The sequence below is a fragment of the Schistocerca americana genome, chromosome 1, assembly GCF_021461395.2.
Source record: "Schistocerca americana isolate TAMUIC-IGC-003095 chromosome 1, iqSchAmer2.1, whole genome shotgun sequence".
In the NCBI taxonomy this organism is placed as follows: domain Eukaryota; kingdom Metazoa; phylum Arthropoda; class Insecta; order Orthoptera; family Acrididae; genus Schistocerca; species Schistocerca americana.
In genome coordinates this window covers 863,124,711-863,151,222 of record NC_060119.1, presented here as the reverse complement: position 1 = coordinate 863,151,222, position 26,512 = coordinate 863,124,711, and the positions used below count along the sequence as shown (strand labels likewise).

The 26,512-nt window shown below is 41.6% G+C and overlaps 1 protein-coding gene across 3 annotated transcripts in view; it reads right to left on the bottom strand.

Annotated features, from left to right (window-relative positions):
* LOC124613811 (E3 ubiquitin-protein ligase Bre1) overlaps positions 1-26,512 on the bottom strand; it is a 286,869-nt gene that overhangs the window by 155,170 nt on the left and 105,187 nt on the right. For all 3 annotated transcript variants that reach the window (XM_047142534.1, XM_047142541.1, XM_047142548.1), the window contains exon 8: positions 4,707-4,880. In XM_047142534.1, coding sequence (XP_046998490.1) covers positions 4,707-4,880 — 174 coding nt within the window. The remainder of the gene's footprint in view (positions 1-4,706; positions 4,881-26,512) is intronic.

Genomic DNA, 26,512 nt, shown 5'->3' with positions numbered 1-26,512 from the left:
TGTAGCAAGTTGAAAAGATCAGCTAGGCAGGGTTTAGCTGCTATGAGGAGTGGACGACAAGGAACCCTGTGGGTGCAATAGGGGTTAGAGTGTGGTGCCTGAGGCGGCGGTAGGATGTCAGCAAGTTGGTTAACTTATGGAGGTGGTGTCTGAAGGCTCCTCCAGGTGCTGGAGAGAAAAGGATACATCTTCAGAGATATGATGCTTGTAGTATGGATTGCAGAGTAGTAATATCTTGTGGAAGGAGTAGAGGTGGTTCTGGGATGCCTGTGCCATGTAGGTGTGTTTCTGATGTACTACATTTGTGAAGGCCAGGGATTGGCAGAATCTGGAAAGGCGTAAGTCATTGTGAAAGGAGAGGTGGGATCCAGAGAAAGGAATCTTTACAGTTAGGCCATTTGGAGGAATTGGGTGGTTTAGGTAGCATTTGAAAAATAGGATGTGGTATTGGGTTTTAGCAACGGGAAAGGGACATTTTTCTGAACCAGCGCAGAAAGCAGGAGCAAAGATCCATTGTGGCAGGAGTGATGTAAAGGAAACGGGAACAACACAGAAATGGGCAAAATAGGTGTTGATGGTTAGAGGGAATGACACAGAAAAGGGCAAAATAGGTGTTGATGGTTGTGAGAGGAGTTGAATAAGCAAAAAGATACATAAACATACATAAAAAAATACATAAAGACAAGCAGAAACATGAACAGATATGTAAAAATATGCACAGATATGTAAAAATATGCACAAATACATAAAAATATGCACAAACACACAAAAATATAAGCAAATACACAAAAATATGCACAAACACACAAAAGCCTGAAAAACCACATAAAAATATAGACAAATACATAAGAAACTGAAATGTGGGGTGAAAAGGAACAATGAGGTATGTGTGTGTGTGTGTGTGTGTGTGTGTGTGTGTGTGTGTGTGTGTGTGTGTGTGTGTTTTGCCAAAAGTGAAGGGAGTGGGAGGGGGGATAGGTTAGGTCAAGAATCCAAAGTTCATGTGCCATGGGCAGGCATAGAAAACAAAATGCTAAAGTACATCAAGATGAGAGATGAAGTGGGATCAATGGAATAAATATAACTATTGAGGAAAGAATCTGTGGCATTAGATGCAGTATCAACAATCTGCACAGATGATCATTTATACACTGTGGGTCGCAAGTAGATGCAGTTTGGAATTTGGAGAATAAACACAGTTAAGATGAGAAAGAATGGACACTGAAAAGAGTAATGATATAGAAAAAAGTAACAAAGTAATACATCACAGGGTTATACGATTAAGAAAGCTGTTCGGCAAAAATCAAACAATAGAAACTATTTCGCCCTTTTCTGCATCGTTCCCATTTCCTTTACACCATTCCTGCCATCATAGACCATTGCTGTATCTTTCTGAACCAGCTCAGAAAAGAATCCTAAATAGAGTCCCACATCCTGCTTCTCAAATGCTGTGTAAACCATGGAATTCCTCAAACCGCTTAACCATTAAAATTCCTTTTTCTGACTCCCACCCCTCCTTTCACAATGGCCTATGCCTTTCCAGATTCTGCCATTCGCTGGCCCCCACAAACATGGTCCTGCAAAAACACATCTCCATGGCACAGGCATTCTAGAATCACCTCTCCACAAGATACTACTACTCTGCAATCCCTACTACATATATCACATCTCTGAAATTGAATCCCTCACTCTCCAGCTCCTGGAGGAACAATCCAGACACCACCTCCATAAGTTACCCAACATCCTGACCCCTTACTGCCACTGTGGGGAACAACTATCCAAACCCCTATCGCAGCCACAGTGTTACTCCTCGTCTGTCCCCCATAGCAGCTAAACCCCGCCTAGCTTACCTTTTCAACTTGCCAAATCCCCAAAACTCACTACCAACTCTCCAGCAGATCCAGAGCCAATACATTCCTGTACACAGTTGTTAACCTTTCCAACAAAACCCTCAGCTCCACCGAATTTTCAGTCCTATCCAAATGCATCCCCTTTAGCCCTAATCCCAAATTTAACAATGCTGGACTTGTCAAAGACATACTCTCCTCCTTCCAATCCTTGCAATGGAAGCACTTCTTTGCCACGAATCCCTCCCACCAAAACCACCATAATATCAACACTATCATATTCGTATCACTATCCAACTGTGATTCTCCGCACCCTCCCACCTAATCACCTGCTGGTCACCTTCCAGGAATTTCTTGCCTCCAACTTAGTCTCACCACCCTTTTCCAATTCCCTTGCTCAGAACACCAACCTTCAGTAGTAGAAAGAACTGCCATACACAACCTCAAAACAAATCCTGACCTAATCATCCTACCTGCAGACAAAGGTTCCACCACTGTTATGAATTGCAGTGACTACTATGCGATAGGCGTTCGAAAATTATCTGACTCCACCACCTGTAAACTCTGCTGGAATGACCCCATCCCAGAAGTCCAACACAAACACCAATCCCTGTTTAAAGCCCTAGGTACTTCCCAGCCTTAGGTCCTTCACAGAACATCTCCCCTGAATCCATTTACCTCCTCACCCCTATGACACCCTGCATACCCTCCTTTTGCATAACCCCCACAATCCAAAAACCCAATAATCCTGGATGCTCCATTGTGGCTGGTTATTGTGCCCCCACTGAAAGAATTTTGGCCCTCATTGACCAACACCTCTATCCAATTGCTCTTAATCTAGCGTATCATGCCAAAGACACCAACCACTTCCTTCACTTACTCTCCACCATTCCCACCCTTTTACCTGCTGGTTCCCTACCTGTCACTGTTCATGCCACCTCGCTACATGCCAACATCCTTCATGCCCATGGTCTTACCACTACTGAATACTACCTTCCCCAGTTTCCATCAGACTCTAAGCCTACTACCTCATTCCTCAAACACCTTGCTAACTTTATCCTAACCCACAACTACCACTCATTTGAAGGGAAGGTATATAAACAAATCCGCGCCACAGCCATGGGCACCTGCATGGCACTCTCCTATACCTACCTGTTTATGGGCCATCTACAGAAGACCTTCCTACCCTCCCAAAATGCCAAACCCATAGTCTGGCTCAGGTTCACCAATGATATCACCATGATCTGGACTCAGGGCCAACACATCTTATCTTCATTCCTTCACAATCTTAACACCTTCTCTCCCATGCATTTCACGTGGTCCTCCTCAACCCAACATGCCACCTTCCCACATGTTGACCACCTCCTCTCTGATGGCTCCACCCGCATCTTTATCCACATTAAACCCACCAACCAACAAAAGTATGAGGGTTTTGACAGCTGTTATCCCTTTCACACCAAAAAATCCCTCCCATAGAACCTGGTCACCGGGATGGTATATTCGCAGTGACAAAAACTCCATTGCTCAGTGTGCTGAGCATCTCACCAAGCTGTTCATAGACAGGCACTATCCCCCACACCTAGTCCGCAAATAGATCTCCCGTACCATTTCCTCTCACGCCCCCAATCCTCCAACCACCCCCAAGAAACAGCCAAAAAGGAGTGTCCCCTTCATCACCCAATACCACCCTGGACTAGAACAACTGAACCACATCCTTCTCCAAAGCTTTGATTGCCTATCTTTTGCCCGAAGGGCATCGTATGCTTGTGTGTGCGAATCTTATGTGCCTCTCTTTTACTGATGGAGGCTGTGGCTGAAAGCTTTATGTAAGTATCTTAATTGTGCCTATCTACAATTTGAGGCATCTTCTTTACAGTAAGTAACAATCAGTCTTTCTCTATATTGTTGTAATTTAAGATAAATACGTCATAGCTGTCAGATCAGTTGATATGGCCACACATCACCATCACTATCTACACAGAAGAATTTTTGAATGCTGCTGCAGTAGTAGTAGTAGTAGTAGTAGTAGTAGCAGCAGCAGCAGCAGCAATAATGTGTGTTTTCGCATGTGTGTGTGTGTGTGTGTGTGTGTGTGTGTGTGTGTGTGTGTGTGTGTGCGCGCGCGCGCGCGCGCGCGCATGTAAGGGGGAAGGGAGGTGTGTTGACGGTGAACACAGTTAAATATAAATTTCTGTAAGGTGCCATACTTTCCATTGAGGGCATGTACTAACATTGTAAAATAAACTTGTTCCACATCATAGCAAAAGATCAAGCGAGGTGGTACAGTGGTTAGCACAGTGGACTCAGATTCGGGAGGATGACAGTTCAAACCTGCGTCTGGCCATGCACAGCTTGGTTTTGCATGATTTCCCTTTACCCTTCAGGCAAATGCCACGATGGTTCCTTTGAAAGTGCATGGCTGATTTCTTTTCCTAATGTTGACAAAATGTGTGTGTGTGAAATCTTATGGGACTTAACTGCTAAGGTCATCAGTCCCTATAATGTTGACACATTCTGAGCTTGTGCTCCATCTCTAATGACCTCCAAGTCAACAGGACATTAACCCAACCTTCCTTCCTTCTTCATAGTGAAAGATCATAATTGCAATCCACAGGAAATGCAGACAACTAACCCACCAACTCATTATTTTTTCCAAAAAGTTGATAGGTATCACCAATACAGTAGTATCAGACATCTAGTAATGTCAAATAATTCAAACATTAGTGATACATGAGAAAAACTTAAGCCAATAACTGTCATCTTAATTCAAACATGGTAAAGATTTCTAAAGGGGGGCATAAAATTTTCCATCTGAATAGAAACTGGAGAAACTAATACAGATTAACATGTGTAACTTACTTCCATCATTTCTATGTGTCTCAGGTGTGCATTCTTGCTGGTCTGTAACTGTGTCCTAGCTTCATCCAACTGAGTCTTCAGCTGCATGGACTCATTGTACAAGACAGAGAACTGTGACTGCAGGCATTTGTATTCTGTTGTTTCAACTATTACAGACTCTGGAAGTTGTCGGATCTGTAAAATCAATCATCATAGTCAATCAACAAAAACATTTTGTTTCTTTTTTTAATTTTTGATTCTAAACATTATAAAACTGATGCCTTTTCAAATTGTGCATAATATTTAATAAGTGCTGTACTAAATGCATGAGGTAACGGGAATGAGAATAGAGAAAGAAACAACGTACTGTAAGGAATTTAAACTACTACTCATGATGATTAATGCAATTTTTTAACACAGCTTTATAAGTGAAATGTTGCTTTTTGAATAATTAATAAAATATCCACAAATGTTTAATTAATGCTAAAAGATATTATGAATATATTTTCTCGGTGTAAATTGATCTGTAAATTAAGGAGAAAAGATTATAATTTAATATAAAAAGATATTCTTACTGTTCAAAAGAAATGTTTCTATACCTACTTTATAAAATAAAATAACAACGAAAACAATCAATTTTTGACAAAATAATTTCACTATATAGATAAAAAAATCTACTCATCAAGCAGTGGCAGAACACACACATCAAAGAAAGTTATAATTAGGAAAGCTTTCTGAGCCAGTGGCTCCTCCTTCACGCAGAAGGGTTGAAGGGGAAGGATGAGGGGTGAAGGAAAAGGACTGGAGAAGTCTAGGAAAAGGGGTAGATTTCAGGAAAGTCACCAAGAACTTTGGGAATTACCACATGGGATGAGAAGTAAAGACTGATTGTTGGAGACTGCATCAGACGAGATTTGAAAATCTGAAAACTCAAATGTGGAAGACAGGGTAATATACAATACAGAGATTACTGCTTAAACATCATGCATCAGTTGATAAGAGTGAAAGGCTAAGCGCATTGTACATAACAGAGGTGGGCGGGGGCAGTGAAAAACAGATGGTTAAGACAGTGAAAGATGTAGAAAACTAAAACGAAGATACGAAAAGAGTAGTTACTGTGAAGAAATACTGAGACGTAAATTAAGGCCAGGTGGATGGCAAGAAACAAGGACATGTTGTAGCACTAGAAGACCTGCGGAGTTCAGAAACTCTCATCTGGGGGAAGAACCCAGATGGCGAGTGTGGTGAAACAGGCACCAAGGTCATAATTGTCATGTTGTAGAGCATGCTCTGCAACATGATATTGTGTGTTGCCCGGTATACACCCTCTGCCTATGCCCACTTATCCAAATTGATAATTTGGTGGTAGTCATGCTGATGTAAAAGGTTGAACAGTGCTTACTTAACAGCTGGTATACAACATGTGTCATGTCACAGATGGCTGTCCTTTTGATAGCATATGTTTTGCCAATTACAGAGCTGCCATGGGTGGTGGTAGGAGGGTGCATAGGGCAAGTCTTGCAGTGGGGATGGTCACAGGGATAGGAGCCATAGGGTAGAATGATGGGTGCAGAAAGAGTATAGGGTCTGACAAGAACATTCCGGAGGTTGGGAGGGCAACGAAAACATATTCTAGGTGTGGTGGGAAACGTTTCAGGTAGAAAGGATCTCATTTCAGGGCATGATTTTAGGATGTCATGGTCCTGTTGAAATAGCTGATTAATACATTCCAGGCCAGGATAATACTGAGTCACCAGTGGTGTGTCCCGAAGTTGTGTTTTTTGGAGCGATCAGCAGTACCAGGACTGGATGTGATGGCCCGGGAAATCTGCTTTTGAATTAGGCTGGTGGGGTAATTACATGCAGTGAAGGCTGAGGTGAGAATGGTAGCGTATTGCTGTAAAGAGTCTGCATCTGAACAAATATGTTGCTGGCTTCAAAATACCTACCGAATGTGTATCTGCCTTAGTTGATCAGCACCTTCAACCCATAGTACAAAGAGTCCGCTCCTATAACAAAGATACCAAACATTTCCTAGATCATCTGAAACCATCTGAAATCTGTGCCCATCCAACCTCCCTTTATACCAACATCCCTCAGGTACATGACCGGTCTGCCGATGAACATTTCCTCAGTCAGTACGCACCTGGTTCCAAACCTATGAAATTCCTCCTCCTCAGCTTAATCAACTTTATGCTTACCAACAACTATTTCACCTTTGAGGGCAGACATATATACAGATCAGGGGTATGGCCATGGGAACCCAGAACCCAGGATGGCTCCTTCGTATGCCAACATTTTCATGGGTCACTGGGGGCGGGGATGGGGGGTGGGGGGGAGGGGGGGCGGAGGAGGCTTTTAGACTTTCCTGGGATCCATATGTCTTCAGCCTCCAGTTTGGATCAGATACATTGATGATATCTTTACCATATTGACTCATGGTGAGGCCGATCTGTTAAAATTCCTGGAATTTCTGAATACCTCCTCCCAATTAAATTTCGCATAGTCCTATTCCAAATTCCATGCCACTTTCCTTGATGTTGATCTCGTCCTCACCGAAGGCCAGAAACACACTTCTGCCCACATTAAACCTGCCAACAAACAACCTACATTTTGACAGTTGTCATCCTTGCCATTTCAAATATTCCCCCGCCCATACAGCCTTGGCATCTGAGGCAAATGGACTTGTTTGCATGCAGACTCTTAACAGCAATACATCACCATTCTCCCCCACAACCTTCACTGCATGTAATTACCCCACCAGCCTAGCTCATAAGCAGATTTCCCGGGCCATCACATCCAATCCTGGTACTGCTGATCCCTCCAAAAAACAACTTTGGAGCATAACAATGGTGACTCAGTATTACCCTCGTCTGGAATGTATTAATCAGCTACTTTGACAGGGCAACGGCTTTCTAATATAATGCCATGAATTGAAATCCGTTCTGTCTGAAATTTTGTCCACCACACCGAGAATACCTTTTCGTCACCCTCCCGATCACCACAATATTCTTGGCAGACCCTATGCTGCTCCTGTACCCATCTCCCTACCCTATGACTGTCCCTGATACAAGACTTGCCCTATGCACTCTCCTGCACCACCTATAGTGGCCCTGTAACTGGCAAAACATATACTATTAAAGGGACAGCCACCTGTAAAACAACACGTCATATACCAGCTGTTATGTAAACACTGTTTGGCCTTTTACACTGGTGTGACTACCACCAAATTCTCAATTAGGATGACTGGGCATAGGCAGAGGGTGTATACTGGCAACACGCAATATCCTGTTGCAGAGCTTGCTCTACAGCATGACAATCGTGACCTCGGTGCCTGTTTCACCACATGCACCATCTGGATTCTTCCCCTAGACACCAGTTTCTCTGAATTCTGCAGGTGAGAAATAGCCCTACAAGAAGTCCTTGGTTCTCACCACCCACCTGGCCTTAATTTATGTTAACTTCTTCCGTCTCAGCATTTCTTCATTCATCTCAGAATTTCTTCACAGTAACTACTCTTTCTTCTCTCTGTTTTAGTTTTCTACATCTTTCATTGTCTTACCCTTCTATTTTTCACCGTCCCCCTCCCATCTCTGTTACATTCAATGCACTTAGCTTTTCACTCTTAATAACTCATGCATGATGCTTAAGCAGTAATCTCTGCCTTGCATAATATCCTGTCTTTCAACTTTCGCTCTCATGTTTTTAAATCTCATCTCGTGCAGTCCCCAACAATTGGTCTTTCCTTTTCATTCTGTGCGGTAAGTCGCCCCTAACCCAATGGTTCTGGATGACCTTCCCGAAATCTACCCCTTTTCCTTGACTTCTCCAGTCCTTTTCCTTCACCGCTCTTCCTTCCCCTTCAACTCATCTGTATGAAGGAGCCACTGACTCCGAAAGCTTACCTAATTATAAACTTCCTTGCTTGGTGAATAGAAACTTTATAAAGACACTCTGTAAAGCAAGTTGAAGGCAGTCGCTGTAATTTGTTTTGACTGTACAAATGCAGGAGCTGCACTCATCTTCTCTCTCTCTCTCTCTCTCTCTCTCTCTCTCTCTCTCCCCCCCCCCCCCCCCTTGTTATTTTGAATGCTGTCTCATAAAATGTGTCATTATCGATTAAATAATTACGTTAATTTAATGGTAACAGCATTGTTTGAATCAAGAAACCTACTTTCCTCTTCCATTAATGTGACATCTCTATTTATTATGTTGCATTTTAGAACTTTTTCAGGCTGCAGCAAATGAGAGTTGCTGACAAATTGTCTAGCAGTACCAGAATGCTACTAGTGTTCAATCAGCCTTTACTTTATCAAACTTTTATTTCAGTATTCTTGAGATTTCTTTTACCAATCTTATCAGTAACGAAAATATGCAAACTGCATAATTTTAAGATCAGTCACTGACCTCCGAACAATGTTGTCAGTTAACATTCTAGTCAATCTAATGAGAATCTGGTGCTGGGTGGTGGAAGGCAAATCAATTAACAAGCAAGTAAAAACTTTCTATGCACTGTTGCACCATTTCAGAAGCTTTGTCACCAGCAGATGAGATTAAAAGTTTTCTAATACTACTAACTGTTTAACAATCAGTAAATATCTTTTGGGGAGTTAATTTCAACCAGGAATATTTAAAGAAAATATCAGAAATTAACTTCTACAGCTAATATTAAACTCAATATTTCAAATTAACTTCCTCACTTCCAAAAAAAATCATAAAATAATATTTCAATATTAGCAATTTTATATAAGTTATACTATTCCTACAGGTTCTATCTTTCATTCTGCTGGAATACAATCAACAGAAGCAAGGTTATTATTTTTCTTCAGTTCTCTTTTTTATAAAATCTCAGTCACACGTATCAATATAAAAATTTAATTCAACTGGCAGAAGCTGAGACGACATGACATTCCATTTCAAACACAACTAATGTTCTCTTCAGATTATTTTACTTTTAATGTGTTTATGCCACCAACTCACTGCTCACCAGTGTGACCTGCTCCTGATGAAACGAGTCCAAGAGTCTTACCAGCACATCTAACATCCACCATAGCTGGTTGCCCTACAGCTTACTACAATCCTCAGCAAGAAGATGATATTGAGCTAGTTTGTTTTTTGCATCAACACCACCATCACCACCACCACTTAACTTGGAAATTGAGCTTCAAAGTCTCTCTAGCAGTGCTGTGTTTGACTGTTCCTTGGTGTTTGGTTTTTCATACAGTGTACATCTACTTCTACATCTTCATCTACATCCTTATTCTGCAAACTACTGCAAAGTGCACGGCAAGGGTACTTCCCTTTATACAATATATTAAGTTATGGAGTGCAGGAAAAATGACTCCTTAAATACCACTGTGCAAGCTGTAATCACATTAATCTTATCTTTGCAGTCACTACAACGTCAACATGTAAGGAGCTAGAGCAGGCTGTTCCAGCTAGTTGGCTCCGTTGTGAGCCGCGGAGCGCTCCCTGCTCCAGGTAGCCGTGTCGCTCGCTGTGACCATTCAAGTGGGCCGGCACGTGGCACAGCTGGCTGAGGCAGGCGGCAAGGCAAGCGTTTTGATGTGCCAGCTGCGTCTTACAAGATCGACAACCTCGTACTCTTAGCTGCTAAGACGTGGTGACATGCTACACCAGGAAATACGATGTTCAGGAAATAAATAAGAAACATCTGCTTTACAAGAAATTGCATACTAAATTTATTGGGCCTCTGTAGCTTGACATTTTCTTTTCCTTACAAGATCGGAAATATCAGGCGTAAAAGTGTTCGCAGTGTTAATGCGGAGGATGGCCTTCATTGTTGCACCATGAAGAAACGATCGTTCCTGACTTTTTACTCTTTTCATTGCTGAGAAAAGCTGCTCACAGCAATACGTAGATCCAAACGTGCACATGATCTAAGCGGCATTGTTGTGAAGCTTGGGAAATGTTTTTTGCTGTAATGAACGATACCATTGTGACAAATCCAACGTGTTGTAGTACCTCTCTTTCAACAAACTTGAATTTTGCAAATCAATAATCTCCAATTGAAGTGACAATGACAAGTTATCGGGGGAAACTGAAAAAGGAGTGCTGAACACCTTAAGTTCCATTTCCAAACTAGTGAGGTCTCGGAATCGTGTTTCAAATGACGTGATGAGCTGCCTTAAATTTGCTTGATAATTGCCGAAAGCAGCACCTTCAGGTAGTTTTAAAGAAGCAAGACAATTGAAGAACGTTAAATGTCCATTACTCATCTGCCTCTCAAATAAACGTAACTTTTTCATGAACGCTTTGATCTGGTCGTGCATGTCAACGAGTAGCTGCCCTTTGCCCTGCAATGACAGATTTAAAAGAAAACATCAAGAACTTTTTTCCGACTCGGCCAAAGAACTGCACTGTGGTAAGGTATATCCCCATACTCCGCTTCCATCTTTCAGGAATCCTTTGAATTGGCGATGATTCATACCGTGACGCCGCACAAAATTCACACACTTCGCATCTTTCATTAGGCCACCTAGCTCTACTGTTTCAGCACACAGTGCCTCTTCGTGAATAAAACAATGAAGAGTCAAAATGTCTTTCCCAAATTCATTCCTGAGTTTATTTTTCAAACGAGAAGCAAAACCTTGGTGACGCCCGATCATTTGTGGTGCACCGTCTGTCGCTACAGAATGGAGCTTATCCCACGGCAAATTCATATTGTCCACTGATTCACAAACAGCTTCAAAAACGTCACGTCCTGTTGAGGTGTAATCGAGTGGTACCACATCCAAGAGTTCTTCAGTTACTTGCAGCTCCATGTCGACACCACGCACAAAGATTGCCAGCTGAGCACAGTCCGATATGTTGGTGCTTTCATCAAGCGCTAGCGAAAATGCAAAAAAGCTCTCCGCCTTTTTCCTGAGCAGTGTCTCTAAATCCGCTGCCATGTCCAGGATTCGACGAGACACTGTTTGCTTCGACAGGCAAACCCCTTCAATTGCCTGCACCTCACTTGGAAACAAATATTCTGCAACTGGTCCCACCGAAAACGGCTTGCCACTCGTCACAATGATGTGAGTGACCCTGTAGCTTGCTCGAATTGCAGATTCAGTAGTGTTTTCTCCGCTCTCATTCACCTGAAAATTATAAATGCATTACAGAACACGAACTATGTTGCATGTTTTGATACCCTCCGTATTAGGAAATCGTTTTTAAACTTACGTCTCCTGGTATGTCTTTCGTAAGTCTGGCTACCAGTTCTCTGCGTGCAACACCTTCTACCTGATCGTAGTGCGCTGCGTGAAGACGTGTATAATGTCGTCGTATATTGTACCTCTTCGCAGGATTAAATACTTTATGACATACAAGACACTGCGGACGACCATCCCTCTCAATGAATAGAAAGGTATCCTCCAACAGAGGTACAGGGGTCCCGCGGCTAGTCATAGCTGTCACTGAACACGGATTATTGCGTCAGTTGCGGCTGCATGCGGCCAGGGGGCAGTGAGTTCGCTTTCCACCTCCACGCGGGCTCCGAGCTGCCGCAGTGAGCGCTCCGGCTCCCTGGAGCTCAGTTGGAACAGCCTGAGCTAGAATATATTCCTAGATTCCTCAACCTAATACTGGAGCATTAAAAACATTGTAAGTACCCTTTCCAGAGATAGCTTGCATCTAACTTCAGGCATCTTCCAGCTCAGGTTTTCCTTAATTTCTCTGACACACTCTCATGATCAAACAAACCTGGGGCAACTTGTGCCTTCCCTTCTTTATATGCTTTCAGTGTGTGCTCATATCTTATTTGATATAGGATCCAAGACACGTGAGTTATTCTAAGTTGGACCATGTGTTTTGTAAGCAATCACCTATGTAGACTGACAGAATTTTCCCACAATTCTACTAATTAAACTACCACACTCAGATAGCGACACAGTGATGACGACAAGTGGTTATTTTAAACAGGCGCTCCTATCAGCCATTTTTGGATGCAAAGCTACCTGCGATCAGAGGCATACAGATCATAATAACTGTTTCATCATGATGGATAACATTAGGTGAAATAATTTTTAGCAATTAATTCCCCCTTTTCACCCAATTTGATCAGAATGGAAGGAGATAAGAATGAAAATCTACAAGATGTAGATTGGTATATGATACAGATGTGGGTAAAACTGATGAAATACTGTCTCATAGTGAGTAGTCCTACGAACTGCTCTTCAATGGAAATATGTTAATAATTTTACACTTAGTCTTCATATCTTAAACTATTTGAGATAAATAATATTTAAAATAATCTAAAAAAAATTTTAAAACATTTGTAAATGTCTGAGAAAGTGCTCTGGGTAATTTTTGAGCTGTCTTTATAATTGTGAATTTACCTGCAGTGTGGGCAGTCTAATTCAAAGGGAGTACCCATACTACTACTACTTGTTTCTTATTGTCAATAACCACATTTTTTGGAGTGAATGAACCACTATTATCATCATCATATGATGCATAGAACATAGTTTTTGCTTCAGACACTGTAAGTAATGCACCCAACTTGTGATGTGAACAGTTGCAGGGTAAATGTTCCAGGTGAGAAGTGAGATGCCTGCACAATCTGTGAGCACTGCTGTGCCAGCATAGAGACTGGAGTGCAAATGCAAGAACGCTCCCAGCGAGCAGCGAGACGAGATGTGCCAGCAGCGGGGCTGCAGCATAAACGTACCCTAGTGAGCAGCATTAAGTGAATGACAATCTCTACATATAAAAGGCAATGGCCTGACCAAATGTCTGACTCATCGTTGCCGAGCCCAAAAAACTAAGGACAGGATCTTGAAATTTTGGAGAAGGTGTGGATTCTATAATGTACACATTGTTCATGAAGGGATTTTTCGAAATCTCAACTGTATAGGGTTGATATAAGGCGTGAAGGGTCTTTTTTATATAAATGTTGCTATTAAGGAAATTTTGAAGCTACACCTACAAAAATTGGCACTATGTTTCTCTGTCAGAAATAAGAAATACATGTTTCGGTGTTTATGAAAATTTAACCCGATGGGGGTGAAATAGTGGGTGAAGGCTTTTTTTGAAAATGTAACATTATTAAAGAACTAATAAAATAGTTTTAAAGCTACATGTAAGAGCACTGTCAATTGATTTCTTGGTTACAATTAAAAAAATTGTATTTCATTATTTTTGGAAACTGAACACCTAACACGCTAAAATCAGGGATACAATTTTTTATGAAAATATTTTATTATGAAACAATACGAGAGAAGGAAAGTTGCTACTCACCTTATAGCGAAGATGCTTATTCGCAATAGGCACAATAAAAAGATTCACACAGTCATAGTTTTCGGCCATTAAGGCCTTTGTCAGCAATACACACACACACACACACACACACACACACACACACACACACAAGTGGAACTTGCACACACGTCTGCAGTCTCAGAGGGCTGAAACTACACTGCGAGCAGCAGCACCAGTGCATAATGGGAGTGGCGACTGGGTGGGGTTAAGGAGGAGGCTGGGGTGGGGAGGGAGAGGGATAGAATGGTGGGAGTGGCGGACAGTGTATGTAGCGGAAAGGAGAGAAATAAAATGAATTAAAAAACTGGGTGTGGTGGTGAAATGACGGCTGTGTACTGCTGGAATGGGAACAGGGAGGGGGCTGGATGGGTGAGGACAGTGACTAATGAAGGTTGAGCCCAGGAGGCTTACGGGAACGTAGGATGTATTGCAGGGAAAGTTCCCACCTGCGCAATTCGGAAAAGCTGGTGTTGGTGGGAAGGATCCATATGGCACAGGCTGTGAAGCTGTAGTTGAGATGAGGAGTATCATGTTTGGCAGCGTGTTCAGCTACAGGGTGGTCCACTTGTTTTTTGGCCACAGTTTGTTGGTGGCCGCTCATGTGGACAGACATGTGGACAGACAACTTGTTGGTTGTCATGCCTACATAGAATGCAGCACAGTGGTTTCAGCTTAGCTTGTAAATCACATGACTGGTTTCACAGGTAGCACTGCCTTTGATGGGATAGGTACTGTTAGTGACCGAACTGGAGTAGGTGGTGGTAGGAGGATGTATGGGACAGGTCTTGCATCTAGGTCTATTACAGGGGTATGAGCCATGAGGTAAGGGACTGGGAGCAGGGGTTGTGTAAGGATGGATGAGTATATTGTGTAGGTTCAGTGGATGGCGGAATACCACAGTAGGAGGGGTGGGAATGATAGTGGGTAGAACATTTCTCATTTCAGGGCAAGATGAGAGGTAATCGAAGCCCTGGCGAAGAATGTAATTCAGTTGCTTCAGTCCCAGGTGGTACTGGGTTATGAGGGGAATGCTCCTCTGTGGCTGGACTGTGGGACTTTGGGAGGTGGTGGGAGACTGGAAAGATAAGGCACGGGACATTTGTTTTTGTACAAGGAGGGAGGATAATTACAGTCAGTGAAGGCTTCAGTGAGACTCTCGAATATTTAGAGAGGGACTGCTCGTCACTGCAGATGCGATGACCACGGGAGGCTAGGCTGTACATTCTCTGCCAGGGTTTCAATTATCTCTCGTCGGGCCCTGAAATGAGAAATGTCCTACCCACTATCATTCCCACCCCTCCTACCATGGTATTTCAGCATCCACTGAACCTACACAATATACTCATCCATCCTTACACAACCCCTTCTCCCAATGCCCTACCTCATGGCTCATACCCTTGTAATAGACCTAGATGCAAGACCTGTGTCCCATATATCCTCACCTATCCCAAAGGCAGGGCTACCTGTGAAACCAGTCATGTGATTTACAAGCTAAGCTGAAACCACTGTGTTGCATTCTATATAGGCATGACAACCAACAAGCTGTCTTTCCGCATGAACAGCCACCGACAAACTGTGGCAAAAAAACAAGTGCACCACCCTGTAGCTGAACACACTGCCAAACATGATACCCCTCATCTCAATGACAGCTTCACAGCCTGTGCGTATGGATCCTTCCCACCAACACCAGCTTTTCTGAATTGCGCAGGTGGGAACTTTCCCTGCAATACATCCCGTTCCCGTAACCCTCCTGGCCTCAACCTTCATTAGTCATTGTCCTCACCCATCCAGCCCCCTCCCTGTTCCCATTCCAGCAGTACACAGCCGTCATTTCACCGCCACACCCAGTCTTTTAATTTATTTTTATTTCTCTCCTTTCTGCTACATAAACCCCCTCCCCCCTCCACATCTTTTCTCCTGCCCCCCATCTAAACTGCAAAACTTCACTGTCCGCCACTCCCACCATACTATCACTCCCCCTCCCTGCCCCAGCATCCTCCTTACCCACACCCAGTCGCCACTCCCATCATGCACTGGTGCTGCTGCTCGCAGTGTAGTTTCAGCTCTCTGAGACTGCAGACGTGTGTGCACGTTGCACTTGCGCGAGTGTGTGTGTGCGCGTGTGCGCTTTTGTGTATGTGTCTACTGTTGACAAAGGCCTTAATGGCCAAAAGCTATGATTGTGTGAATCTTTTTACTGTGCCTATCGTGACTCAGCATCTCTGCTATATGGTGAGTAGCAACTTTCCTTCTCTCGCATTATTACATTCCATCCTGGATTTTATTAAGAAAGCATTTTTAAAGCTTAATCTATGAAAATTTAAATTTGGCTTCTCAATTAGAAATCAAAAAAGTGTTTCATTGTTTTTGAAAACTCAGCCCCTAATTGGGTGAATCAGGGGATGAAAGTTTTTATCAAGCTAGAACTACAAAAACTGATATTTGGTTTCTCAGTCAGAAAATTAAAATTGTGTTTCAGCATGTTTCGAAATTCAACCACTAAGTGGGAAAAATAGTAGGTGAAAGTTCTTTTGAAAATAAATAATTACTAAAAAAACTACTGAAAGGATTTTAAGGCTACATCTACGACAAATGATAATTGACTTGTCAGTTGTAAGTAAAAAAATATTTGTTTCCGTGTTTCCAGAAATTCAATCCCTAAAGGAGTGCAATAGGTAATGGAAATTGTTTAGAAAATATTTTGTGACACTAAAAAATTTTAACACTAAATTTATGAAAATTTGTATTTCACCTCTCAATTATGAAGAAATATTTGTTAAGGAATTAAAACTGCTATGGAAATATCTCCACAAGAATGCGAAAAACCATGATTAACCATAACTTTAGACCTCCAGCTACCGGAATAGCCTTTTTGTAAGACATGTGTCCGTAATTAGCACAAAAAGCTTAGAAGGTGTTGCAATTTGTGAAAAACATAAAAATTGGATTAAAAAAAAGTCTCTACAGGTCATACAGCCTATGCAAGTGACACAGAGGGCACTGAGCTAGTGATTAATAAAAATCACCACAGCTGTAACATTACACTTTTATTGTGTTACAATCAGTTTTGTTCAGTCAACACCTTTAGGTTGCTGAGTTGTGCTAAAGTTATGACACAAATGGTCTGGTTGTTATAGTGACATCAAAGACCAAACCCAAAAACAGTGATCATAAACTTCCTGCCAACTGTCTGGTGGAAGTATAGTGAGTAGACACAGGAGGCTGTATGCATTACACACTTTATACTGCAAACAGCATGTTGTATGTGCTTGCCATACTTCCACCAAGCAATCAACAGAATGTTTATGTGAATCTTAGGCGTTACCTACGACAACCAGACTTAGGCAAAAGTCGGCAACCCGAATATGTTCAATGTTCAGAGGGGGGGAGGGGGGGGGGGGAATGTTCACAATACAATAAAACTGTAACAGTACAGGTGAGATGGTTTTTATTAATCATTAACATTATTAGCTGTGGTGCTCAATGTGATCAAGACAGTACTATGCGGCTTGGCCTTTCTTTAAATGGACATAAGATAGTAATATAAATTATAGAAGTTCAAATACGTAAAATGACTAAACACAAGAAATACTAATTTGAGAGAAAAACTTGGTTAGTTTAGTTTTACATACTGCAATCATATGTTAAAGATATTGATGAAAGAACTTGATAAGGCTACCACATGGCACTTTCTCAAATTAAATCAGTCTCCCCTCTGCCCGGCTACTCCTTAACTTCAAGCACTGTGATAATCAGCACACCATTAACACCTTGGCCATGCTCAAAAGGTGAGCTCAGCATATATTTTGGCACTGGTCCCATGCTCGATGAACTGGGTTCAGGCAGCTCTGTTGCCTCACCATGAATGCTTGTCCCATCCAGTTTGGCCTGTCTGGCCTACTGCACCATGTGCTCAACAAACAGTGCTAAGGCACGTAGTTTGCCATATTCAGTGATCTCTACAAAATGTATTTCAATGTCTGTACCAGACGCAACAATGTTGTAAGTTACACAGTACATACACAGGTGTAAGCATGTCTAGGTGTGCACCTTCTTTATTGTTGTGTTATGAAGACCAATTATTAAACACAAGTGATGATGAGTGGTCTAGCGACACTTTGCTGAGTAGTGGTGAAGACAGCAATCATGATACTATAACGAATACATATCAGAAACATCAAGTGGTTAAGAGGATGTCAAAGAAGAAATGATGACTGCTGGCAATAGTTCTGGTTCTATAAGATCGTTGTCTGTCAATTGTAGTGTAGACATGAGTAAACTCCCTTTCACAGGGTGTAAAAATTTCTTTTGGAGATTCTCTGAATCCACTTAATAATTTCATTTTCTTATGATAGCTTGCTAACGAAGATAACTAATGAGACAAACAAGTATGCCGAAAAATTCATAAATTCCCAAGCTAACAAATTGAAACAGAGAGTACACGTGCACAAATGGATACGAAAGAAACGACGGTGAATTGTATTCTTTATTCGTAAAGTAATTCCTCCTAGGGAATATTCAAAAGCCAGACTTCAAAATGTATTATTTAAGGCAAACAGTCATTGAAACATCAATTTTCCATAAAGTTATGTGAGAAAGTAGATTCAGTCTTCTCTTGGAGTTCATTTTAATGACAAATATGATTATTTAAGAGACTGGAACTCCCACAAAATTGTACAAAGTAAAACCTGTCCCTGACTATCTAAAGAAGAAATTTGAAGAGGTTTATACTCCTGAATGAGAATTATTCACTGATAAATAACTTACTATGGAAAGGGTGGCTCTCTATTAAGTAATCTTAGCAACAGAATGTGTTCACTTTTGTATTAAATCACTTTGCTTTAGTGAAGCAAATAGTGGGCAATTATGCTGCTTTGTAGTTTAGAATGGGAATGAGACTGTATTTGAGTCACAACTTAGTGAATATCCTCTAGCTTCTAAAGTGGTTTCATAGCATTAAAAAAATTAATTAAAGTTAAGATATATAGAAATAATGAGATTAATGTTTAGGCATGTCTGACAAGCACAATAAGTTGAGCTATGCCAATTAATAATACTAAGTCTGATCGCCAAATCCACCTACAAAATCTTGACCGTGTCCATGATGATGTAATCCGATCTTCATGATAACTCCGAAGTACATAGGTGGGCTTCTTGGGTTTTTATATATTGCAGAACTACTTGGAATAATGAGTCATACAATCTTTCAGTTAGTAAAATAATATTATATCCTTTTCTTTGATGCACACAAAAAACAGACTTTTTACGTATCCTTACCATCAAAATGGCTACCGCCAATTTCGCTCTAAAATACCATGCGTCTGCCTCCATTTATTAACAGGGAGCGAGTCCCTCCTCTTATCCAGGAACAGGAAAAACATCTAATGTTTTTTAACATTTGAAATAAAAAATACATGACGGTAGGCGCAGGCTCTATGCTGGGCTATCGCTTCACCTTTTCTCTTTCCCTTAAAAGAGAGAGAGAGAGAGAGAGAGAGAGAGAGAGAGAGAGAGAAATGCAAAAGGTACATTACAGTTACAAGGAAATTTTAATGAGGAATATATACTTTGTTTATCAACAGGTCCCCCCCCCCCCTCACCCCAACCCAATGAACCATGGACCTTGCCATTGGTGGAGAGGCTTGCATGCCTCAGTGATACAGATGGCCGTACCGTAGGTGCAACAACAACGGAGGGGTATCTGTTGAGAGGCCAGACAAACGTGTGGCTCCTGAAGAGGGGCAGCAGCCTTTTCAGTAGTTGCGGGGGCAACAGTCTGGATGATTGACTGATCTGGCCTTGTAACACTAACCAAAACGGCCTTGCTGTGCTGGTACTTTGAAAGGCTGAAAGCAAGAGGAAACTACAGCTGCAATTTTTCACAAGGACATGCAGCTTTACTGTATGGTTAAATGATGATGGTGTCCTCTTGGGTAAAATATTAGGGAGGAAAAATAGTCCCCCATTTGGATCTCCGGGTGGGGACTACCCAAGAGGACGTTGTTATCAGGAGAAAGAAAACTGGTGTTCTAAGGATCGGAGCGTGGAATGTCAGATCCCTTAATCGGGCAGGTAGATTGGAAAATTTAAAAAGGGAAATGGATAGGTTAAAGTTAGATATAGTGGGAATTAGCGAAGTTCGGTGGCAGGAGGAACAAGACTTTTGGTCAGGTGATTACAGGGTTATAAATACAAAATCAAATAGGGGTAATGCAGGAGTAGGTTCGATAATGAATAAAAAATAGGAGTGCGGGTAAGCTATCACAAACAGCATAGTGAACGCCTTATTGTGACCAAGATAGACATGAAGCACATGCCTACTACAGTAGTACAAGTTTATATGCCAACTAGCTCTGCAGATGATGAAGACACTGATGAAATGTATGATGAGATAAAATAAATTATTAAGATAGTCAAAGAAGATGAAAATTTAATAGTCATGGGTGACTGGAATTCGATAGTAGGAAAAGGAAGAGAAGGAAACATAGTAGGTGAATATGGACTGGGGGGGGGGGGGGGGGTAAGAAACAAAAGAGGAAGCCATCTGGTAGAATTTTGCACAGAGCATAACTTATTCATAGTTAACACTTGGTTCAAGAATCATTAAAGAAGGTTGTATACATGGAAGAATCCTGGAGATACTACAAGGTATCAGATTACATAATGGTAAGACAGAGATTTAGGAACCAGGTTTTAAATTGCAAGACATTTCCAGGGGCAGATATGGACTCTGACCACAATCTACTGGTTTTGAACTGTAGATTAAAACTGAAGAAACTGCAAAAAAGTGGGAATTTAAGGAGATGGGACCTGGATAAACTGACTAAACCAGAGGTTGTACAGAGTTTCAGGGAGAGTGTAAGGGAACAGTTGACAGGAATGGGGAAAGAAATACAGTAGAAGAAGAATGAGTAGCTCTGAGGGATGAAGTAGTGAAGGCAGCACAGGATCAAGTAGGTAAAAAAACGAGGGCTAGTAGAAATCCTTGGGTAACTGAAGAAATATTGAATTTAATTGATGAAAGGAGAAAATATAAAAATGCAGTAAATGAAGCAGGTAAAAAGGAATAGAAGCGTCTCAAAAATGAGATCGACAGGAAGTGCAAAATGGCTAAGCAGGGATGGCTAGAGGACAAATGTAAGGATGTAGAGGCTTATCTCATTAGGGGCAAGATAGATACTGCCTACAGGAAAATGAGAGAGAACTTTGGAGAAAAGAATATCAAGAGCTCAGATGGAAACCCAGTTCCAAGCAAAGAAGGGAAAGCAGAAAGGTGGAAGGAGTATATAGAGGGTCTATACAAGGGCGATGTACTTGAGGACAATATTATGGAAATGGAAGAGGATATAGATGAAGATGAAATGGAAGATACGATACTGCGTGAAGAGTTTGACAGAGCACTGGAAGACCTGAGTCGAAACAAGGCCCCAGGAGTAGACAACATTCCAATAGAACTACTGACGGTCTTGGGAGAGCCAGTTCTGACAAAACTCTACCATCTGGTGAGCAAGAGGCATGAGACAGGCAAAATACCCTCAGACTTCAAGAAGAATATAACAACTCCAATCCCAAAGAAAGCAGGTGTTGACAGATGTGAAAATTACCAAACTCTCAATTTAATAAACCTCGGCTGCAAAATCCTAACACGAATTCTTTACAGACGAATGGTAAAACTGGTAGAAGCCGACCTTGGGGAAGATCAGTTTGGATTCCGTAGAAATGTTGGAACACGTGAGGCAATACTGACCTTACGACTTATCTTAGAAGAAAGATTAAGAAAAGGCAAACCTACATTTCTAGCATTTGTAGACTCAGAGAAAGCTTTTGACAATGTTGACTGGAATACTCTCTCAAATTCTGAAGGTGGCAGGGGTAAAATACAGGGAGCGAAAGGCTATTTACAATTTGTACAGAAACCAGATGGCAGTTATAAGAGTCGAGGGGCACAAAAGGGAAGCAGTGGTTGGGAAGGGAGTGAGACAGGGTTGTAGCCTCTCCCCGATATTATTCAATCTGTATACTGAGCAAGCAGTAAAGGAAACAACAGAAAAATCGGAGTAGGTATTAAAATCCAAGGAGAAGAAATAAAAACTTTGCGGTTCGCCGATGATATTGTAATCCTGTCAGAGACAGTGAAGGACTTGGAAGAGCAGTTGAACAGAATGGACAGTGTCTTGAAAGGAGGATATAAGATGATCATCAATAAAAGCAAAACGAAGATAATGGAATGCAGTCGAATTAAGTCGGGTGATGCTGGTGGTTTAGGGTGTGGGTTCCTGTTGTCATGTCCTAGTTCATGAACCATAGGCAACGTATGAGTGGCCAAGGAAGTGGTGCTGGCAGTCGGGATACCAGTTACTTTGGAATAAGGTTGGGCATCTCTGACATATTCTGAGTCGTGGTCACCATTGTGCTCAGATGGCAAAGACTACCAAATCCACCGGTTAGTCCCTCAACCATTAGGGGTAAAACTCAATGGGACCTGGGGCAAGTAAGGCTAGCAACCTGCTTCCGTGGTACTTTAGGTGTGATGCTGGCAACATTCACAGCAAAATGCCTCGGACCTTTGGAGGTAACGGAGTCCCACCTCTAAATGACAAACCAGGGACCCCTAAGATACGACTCGGCAAACGAATGGTAACGAGATGGGGAGCTATTAATATCAATGGGGGCTACTCTGGAAGAATGCAGAGCTGGCAGAGGCTGCAGGTACGATGGGGTTGGACATTTTAGCTGTTAGTGACATTCGGGTAAGGGGCGAGAAAGAAGAGGAAGTGGGAGAATACAAGGTCTACTTGTCAAGAGGCAAAGCAGGAATAGCACAATGGGGTGTAGGGCTTTACATCAGGAAAGAAATGGAACCCAGCGTAGTTGCAATAATGTACGTAAACGAATGACTGATGTGGATAGATTTGACAGTGTCTAGGAAGAAAATTAGGATTGTGTCAGTATATTCGCATCGTGAAGGGACAGATCTAGATAAGACGGATAGTTTTTATGACACACTCAGTGATGTAGTTGTTAGAGTAAAGGACAAGGACAGTGTTCTGCTCATGGGTGATTTTAATGCCAGGATTGGAAATCGAACAGAAGGGTATGAAAAAGGTTATGGGTAAATTTGGAGAGGACATGGAGGCCAACAGAAATGAGAAACAACTCTTGCATTTCTGTGTCAGTATGGCCTTAGTAAACACCAACTCCTTCTTTAAACATAAGAACATTCACCGGTATACTTGGGAAGCCAGGGGAACCAGATCTGTCATTGACTACATAATAACAGATCAGGAATTCAGGAAGGTTGTGAGGGACACAGGTGTACTCAGAGGATTCTTTGATGACACTGATCACTATTTAATCTTCAGTGAAATTGGTATTGTGAGGCCGAAAGTGCTGGAGGTCAGGTCCATATATAGGAGGATAAGAGTGGAGAAACTTCAGGATAAGGAAATCAGGCACAAGTACATAACAGTGATCTCAGAAAGGTACCAGTTAGTTGAATGTAGTCAATTACAGTCATTGGAAAAGGAATGGACAAGGTGCAGGGACACAGTACTAGAAGTGGCCAAAGAATGTCTTTGAAAAGAAGTGTGTAAAGGTAGGAGAAGCAAACAGCTTGGTGGAATGACACAGTCAAGACAGCCTGTAAAAGGAAAAACAAGGCAAATCAAAAATGGCTACATACTAGAACTCAGGTAGACAGAGAAAGTTATGTTGAAGAAAGAAACAAAGCCAAACATATAATTGCAGCATCCAAGAAGACTTTGGAAACAGGTTGGAGACTTTGGGTCAAGGTGCTTGAAAACCATTAAGGAGTGTAATTAGCAGTCTTCGAAAGGAAGGTAAGAAGGAAACGACAAGTATTTTGGACAGGTCAGGAAAACTGCTGGTGAATCCTGTGGATGCCTTAGGCAGATGGAGGGAATATTTTGAAGAGTTGCTCAATATAGGTGAAAATGCGATCATTAATGCTTCAGATTTCGAGGAAGAATGGGATAGGAATGATGATGGAAATAGGATCACATTTGAGGAAGTGGAGAAAATGGTCAATAGATTGCAGTGCAATAAAGCACCTGGGGTGGATGAAATTAAGTCAGAACTCATCAAATACAGTGGAATGTCAGGCCTTAAATGGCTACACAGGATTATTGAAATGGCGTGGGAGTTGGGACAGGTTTCATCAGCCTGGACGAAAGCAGTAATCACACCAACCGTTAAATATGGAAACAGAAAAGATTGTAACAACTACAGAGGTATCTCTTTAATCAGCGTTGTGGGTAAAATCTTCTCAGGTATTGTTGAAAGGAAAGTGCGAATATTAGTTGAGGAAAAATTGGATGAAAATCAGTGTGAGTTTAGGCCTCTTAGAGGTTGTCAGGACCAGATCTTTAGCTTACGCCAAATAATGGAGAAATGTTACGAGTGGAACAGGGAATTGTATCTATGCTTTATAGATCTAGAAGAGGCATATGACCAGGTTCCTAGGAGGAAGTTATTGTCTGTTCTACGAGATTATGGAATAGGAGGCAAACTTTTGCAAGCAATTAAAGGTCTTTACATGGATAGTCAGGCAGCGGTTAGAGTTGACGGTAAACTGAGTTCATGGTTTAGAGTAGTTTCAGGGGTAAGACAAGGCTGCAACCTATCTCCACTGTTGTTCATATTATTTATGGATCATATGTTGAAAACAATAGACTGGCTGGGTGAGATTAAGATATGTGAACACAAAATAAGCAGTCTCGCATATGCGGATGACTTAGTTGTGGTGGCAGATTCGATTGAAAGTTTGCAAAGTAATATTTCAGAGCTAGATCATAAATGTAAGGACTACGGTATGAAGATTAGCATTTCCAAAACGAAAGTAATGTCAGTGGGAAAGAGATATAAATAGATTGAGAACCAAGTAGGAGGAACAAAGTTAGAATACGTGGACAGTTTCAAGTACTTATAATGCATATTCTCACAGGATGGCAACATAGTGAAAGAACTGGAAGCAAGGTGTAGCAAAGCTAATGCAGTGAGCGCTCAGGTACGATCTACTCTCTTCTGCAACAAGGAAGTCAGTACCAAAACTAAGTTATCTGTGCACCATTCAATCTTTCGACCAACTTTGTTGTATGTGAGCGAAAGCTGGGTGGATTCAGGTTACCTTATCAATAAGGTTGAGGTTACGGATATGAAAGTAACTACGATGATTGCAGGCACTAGTAGATGGGAACAATGGCAGGAGGGTGTCCACAATGAGGAAATCAAAGAAAAAATGGGAATGAACTCTATAGATGTAGCCGTCAGGGTGAACAGGCTTAGATGGTGGGGTCATGTTACACGCACGGGAGAAGCAAGATTACCCAAGAAACTCAAGGGTTCAGCAGTAGAAGGTAGGAGTAGTTTGGGTAGATTTGGTTAAGAATGATTTTGAAGTAATAGGTGTAAGGGCAGAAGAGGCACCAATGTTAGCACTGAATAGGGGATCATGGAGGAATTTTATAAGGGGGACTATGCTCCAGACGGAACGCTGAAAGGCTTGATCAGTCTTAAATAATAATGATGATGCTGAGGGAATTAGATTAGAAAATGAGACACTTAAAGTAGTAAAGGAGTTTTGATATTTGGGCAGCAAAATAACTGATGATGGTCGAAGTAGAGAGGATGTAAAATGTATACTGGCAATGGCAAGGAAAGCGTTTCTTAAGAAGAGAAATTTGTTAACATTGAGTATAGATTTAAGTGTCAGGAAGTCGTTTCTGAAAGTATTTGTATGGAGTGTAGCCATGTATGGAAGTGAAACATGGACGATAAATAGTTTAGACAAATAGAGAATAGAAGCTTTTGAAATTGGTGCTACAGAAGAATGCTGAAGATTAGATGCATAGATCACATAACTAATGAGGAGGTATTGAATAGAATTGGGGAGAAGAGGAGTTTGTGGCACAACTTGACAAGAAGAAGGGACTGGTTGGTAGGACATGTTCTGAGGCATCAGGGGATCACAAATTTAGCATTGGAGGGCAGCGTGGAGGGTAAAAATCGTAGGAGGAGACCAGGAGATGAATACACTAAGCAGATTCAGAAGGATGCAGATTGCAGCAAGTACTGAGAGATGAAGCAGCTTGCACAGGATAGAGTAGCATGGAGAGCTGCATCAAACCAGTCTCAGGACTGAAGACCACAACAACAACAACAACAACAACAACCACAACAAACACAACAACAGGTTTTAAAACTTACTCAGCTGTTGGATTTTCTCATTCTAAGAAGCACTGACCACATTAGAACTGTTATGATTAACAGGATAGAAATGCCAGCAGCTTTGTTGGAAGTAAAAGTCGAGAAAGGCAATGTTAAGACCTTTCGTAAAGGGAAACTGATGGCACGCAACGGTGAGTTACGGAAGATGTGTAGACCCTTTCCATTGTTTGCAATGACGAACTACAGCAAACCAAGGAAATAAAATTAAAAAAGTTAAAACAAAACCTGAAGTAATACTGAAATATAGTGACAGAATGGGTTGTGTTGATTTAGATGACAATTCATTCAGTCACAAGTAAACGTTTTTGAAAATATTA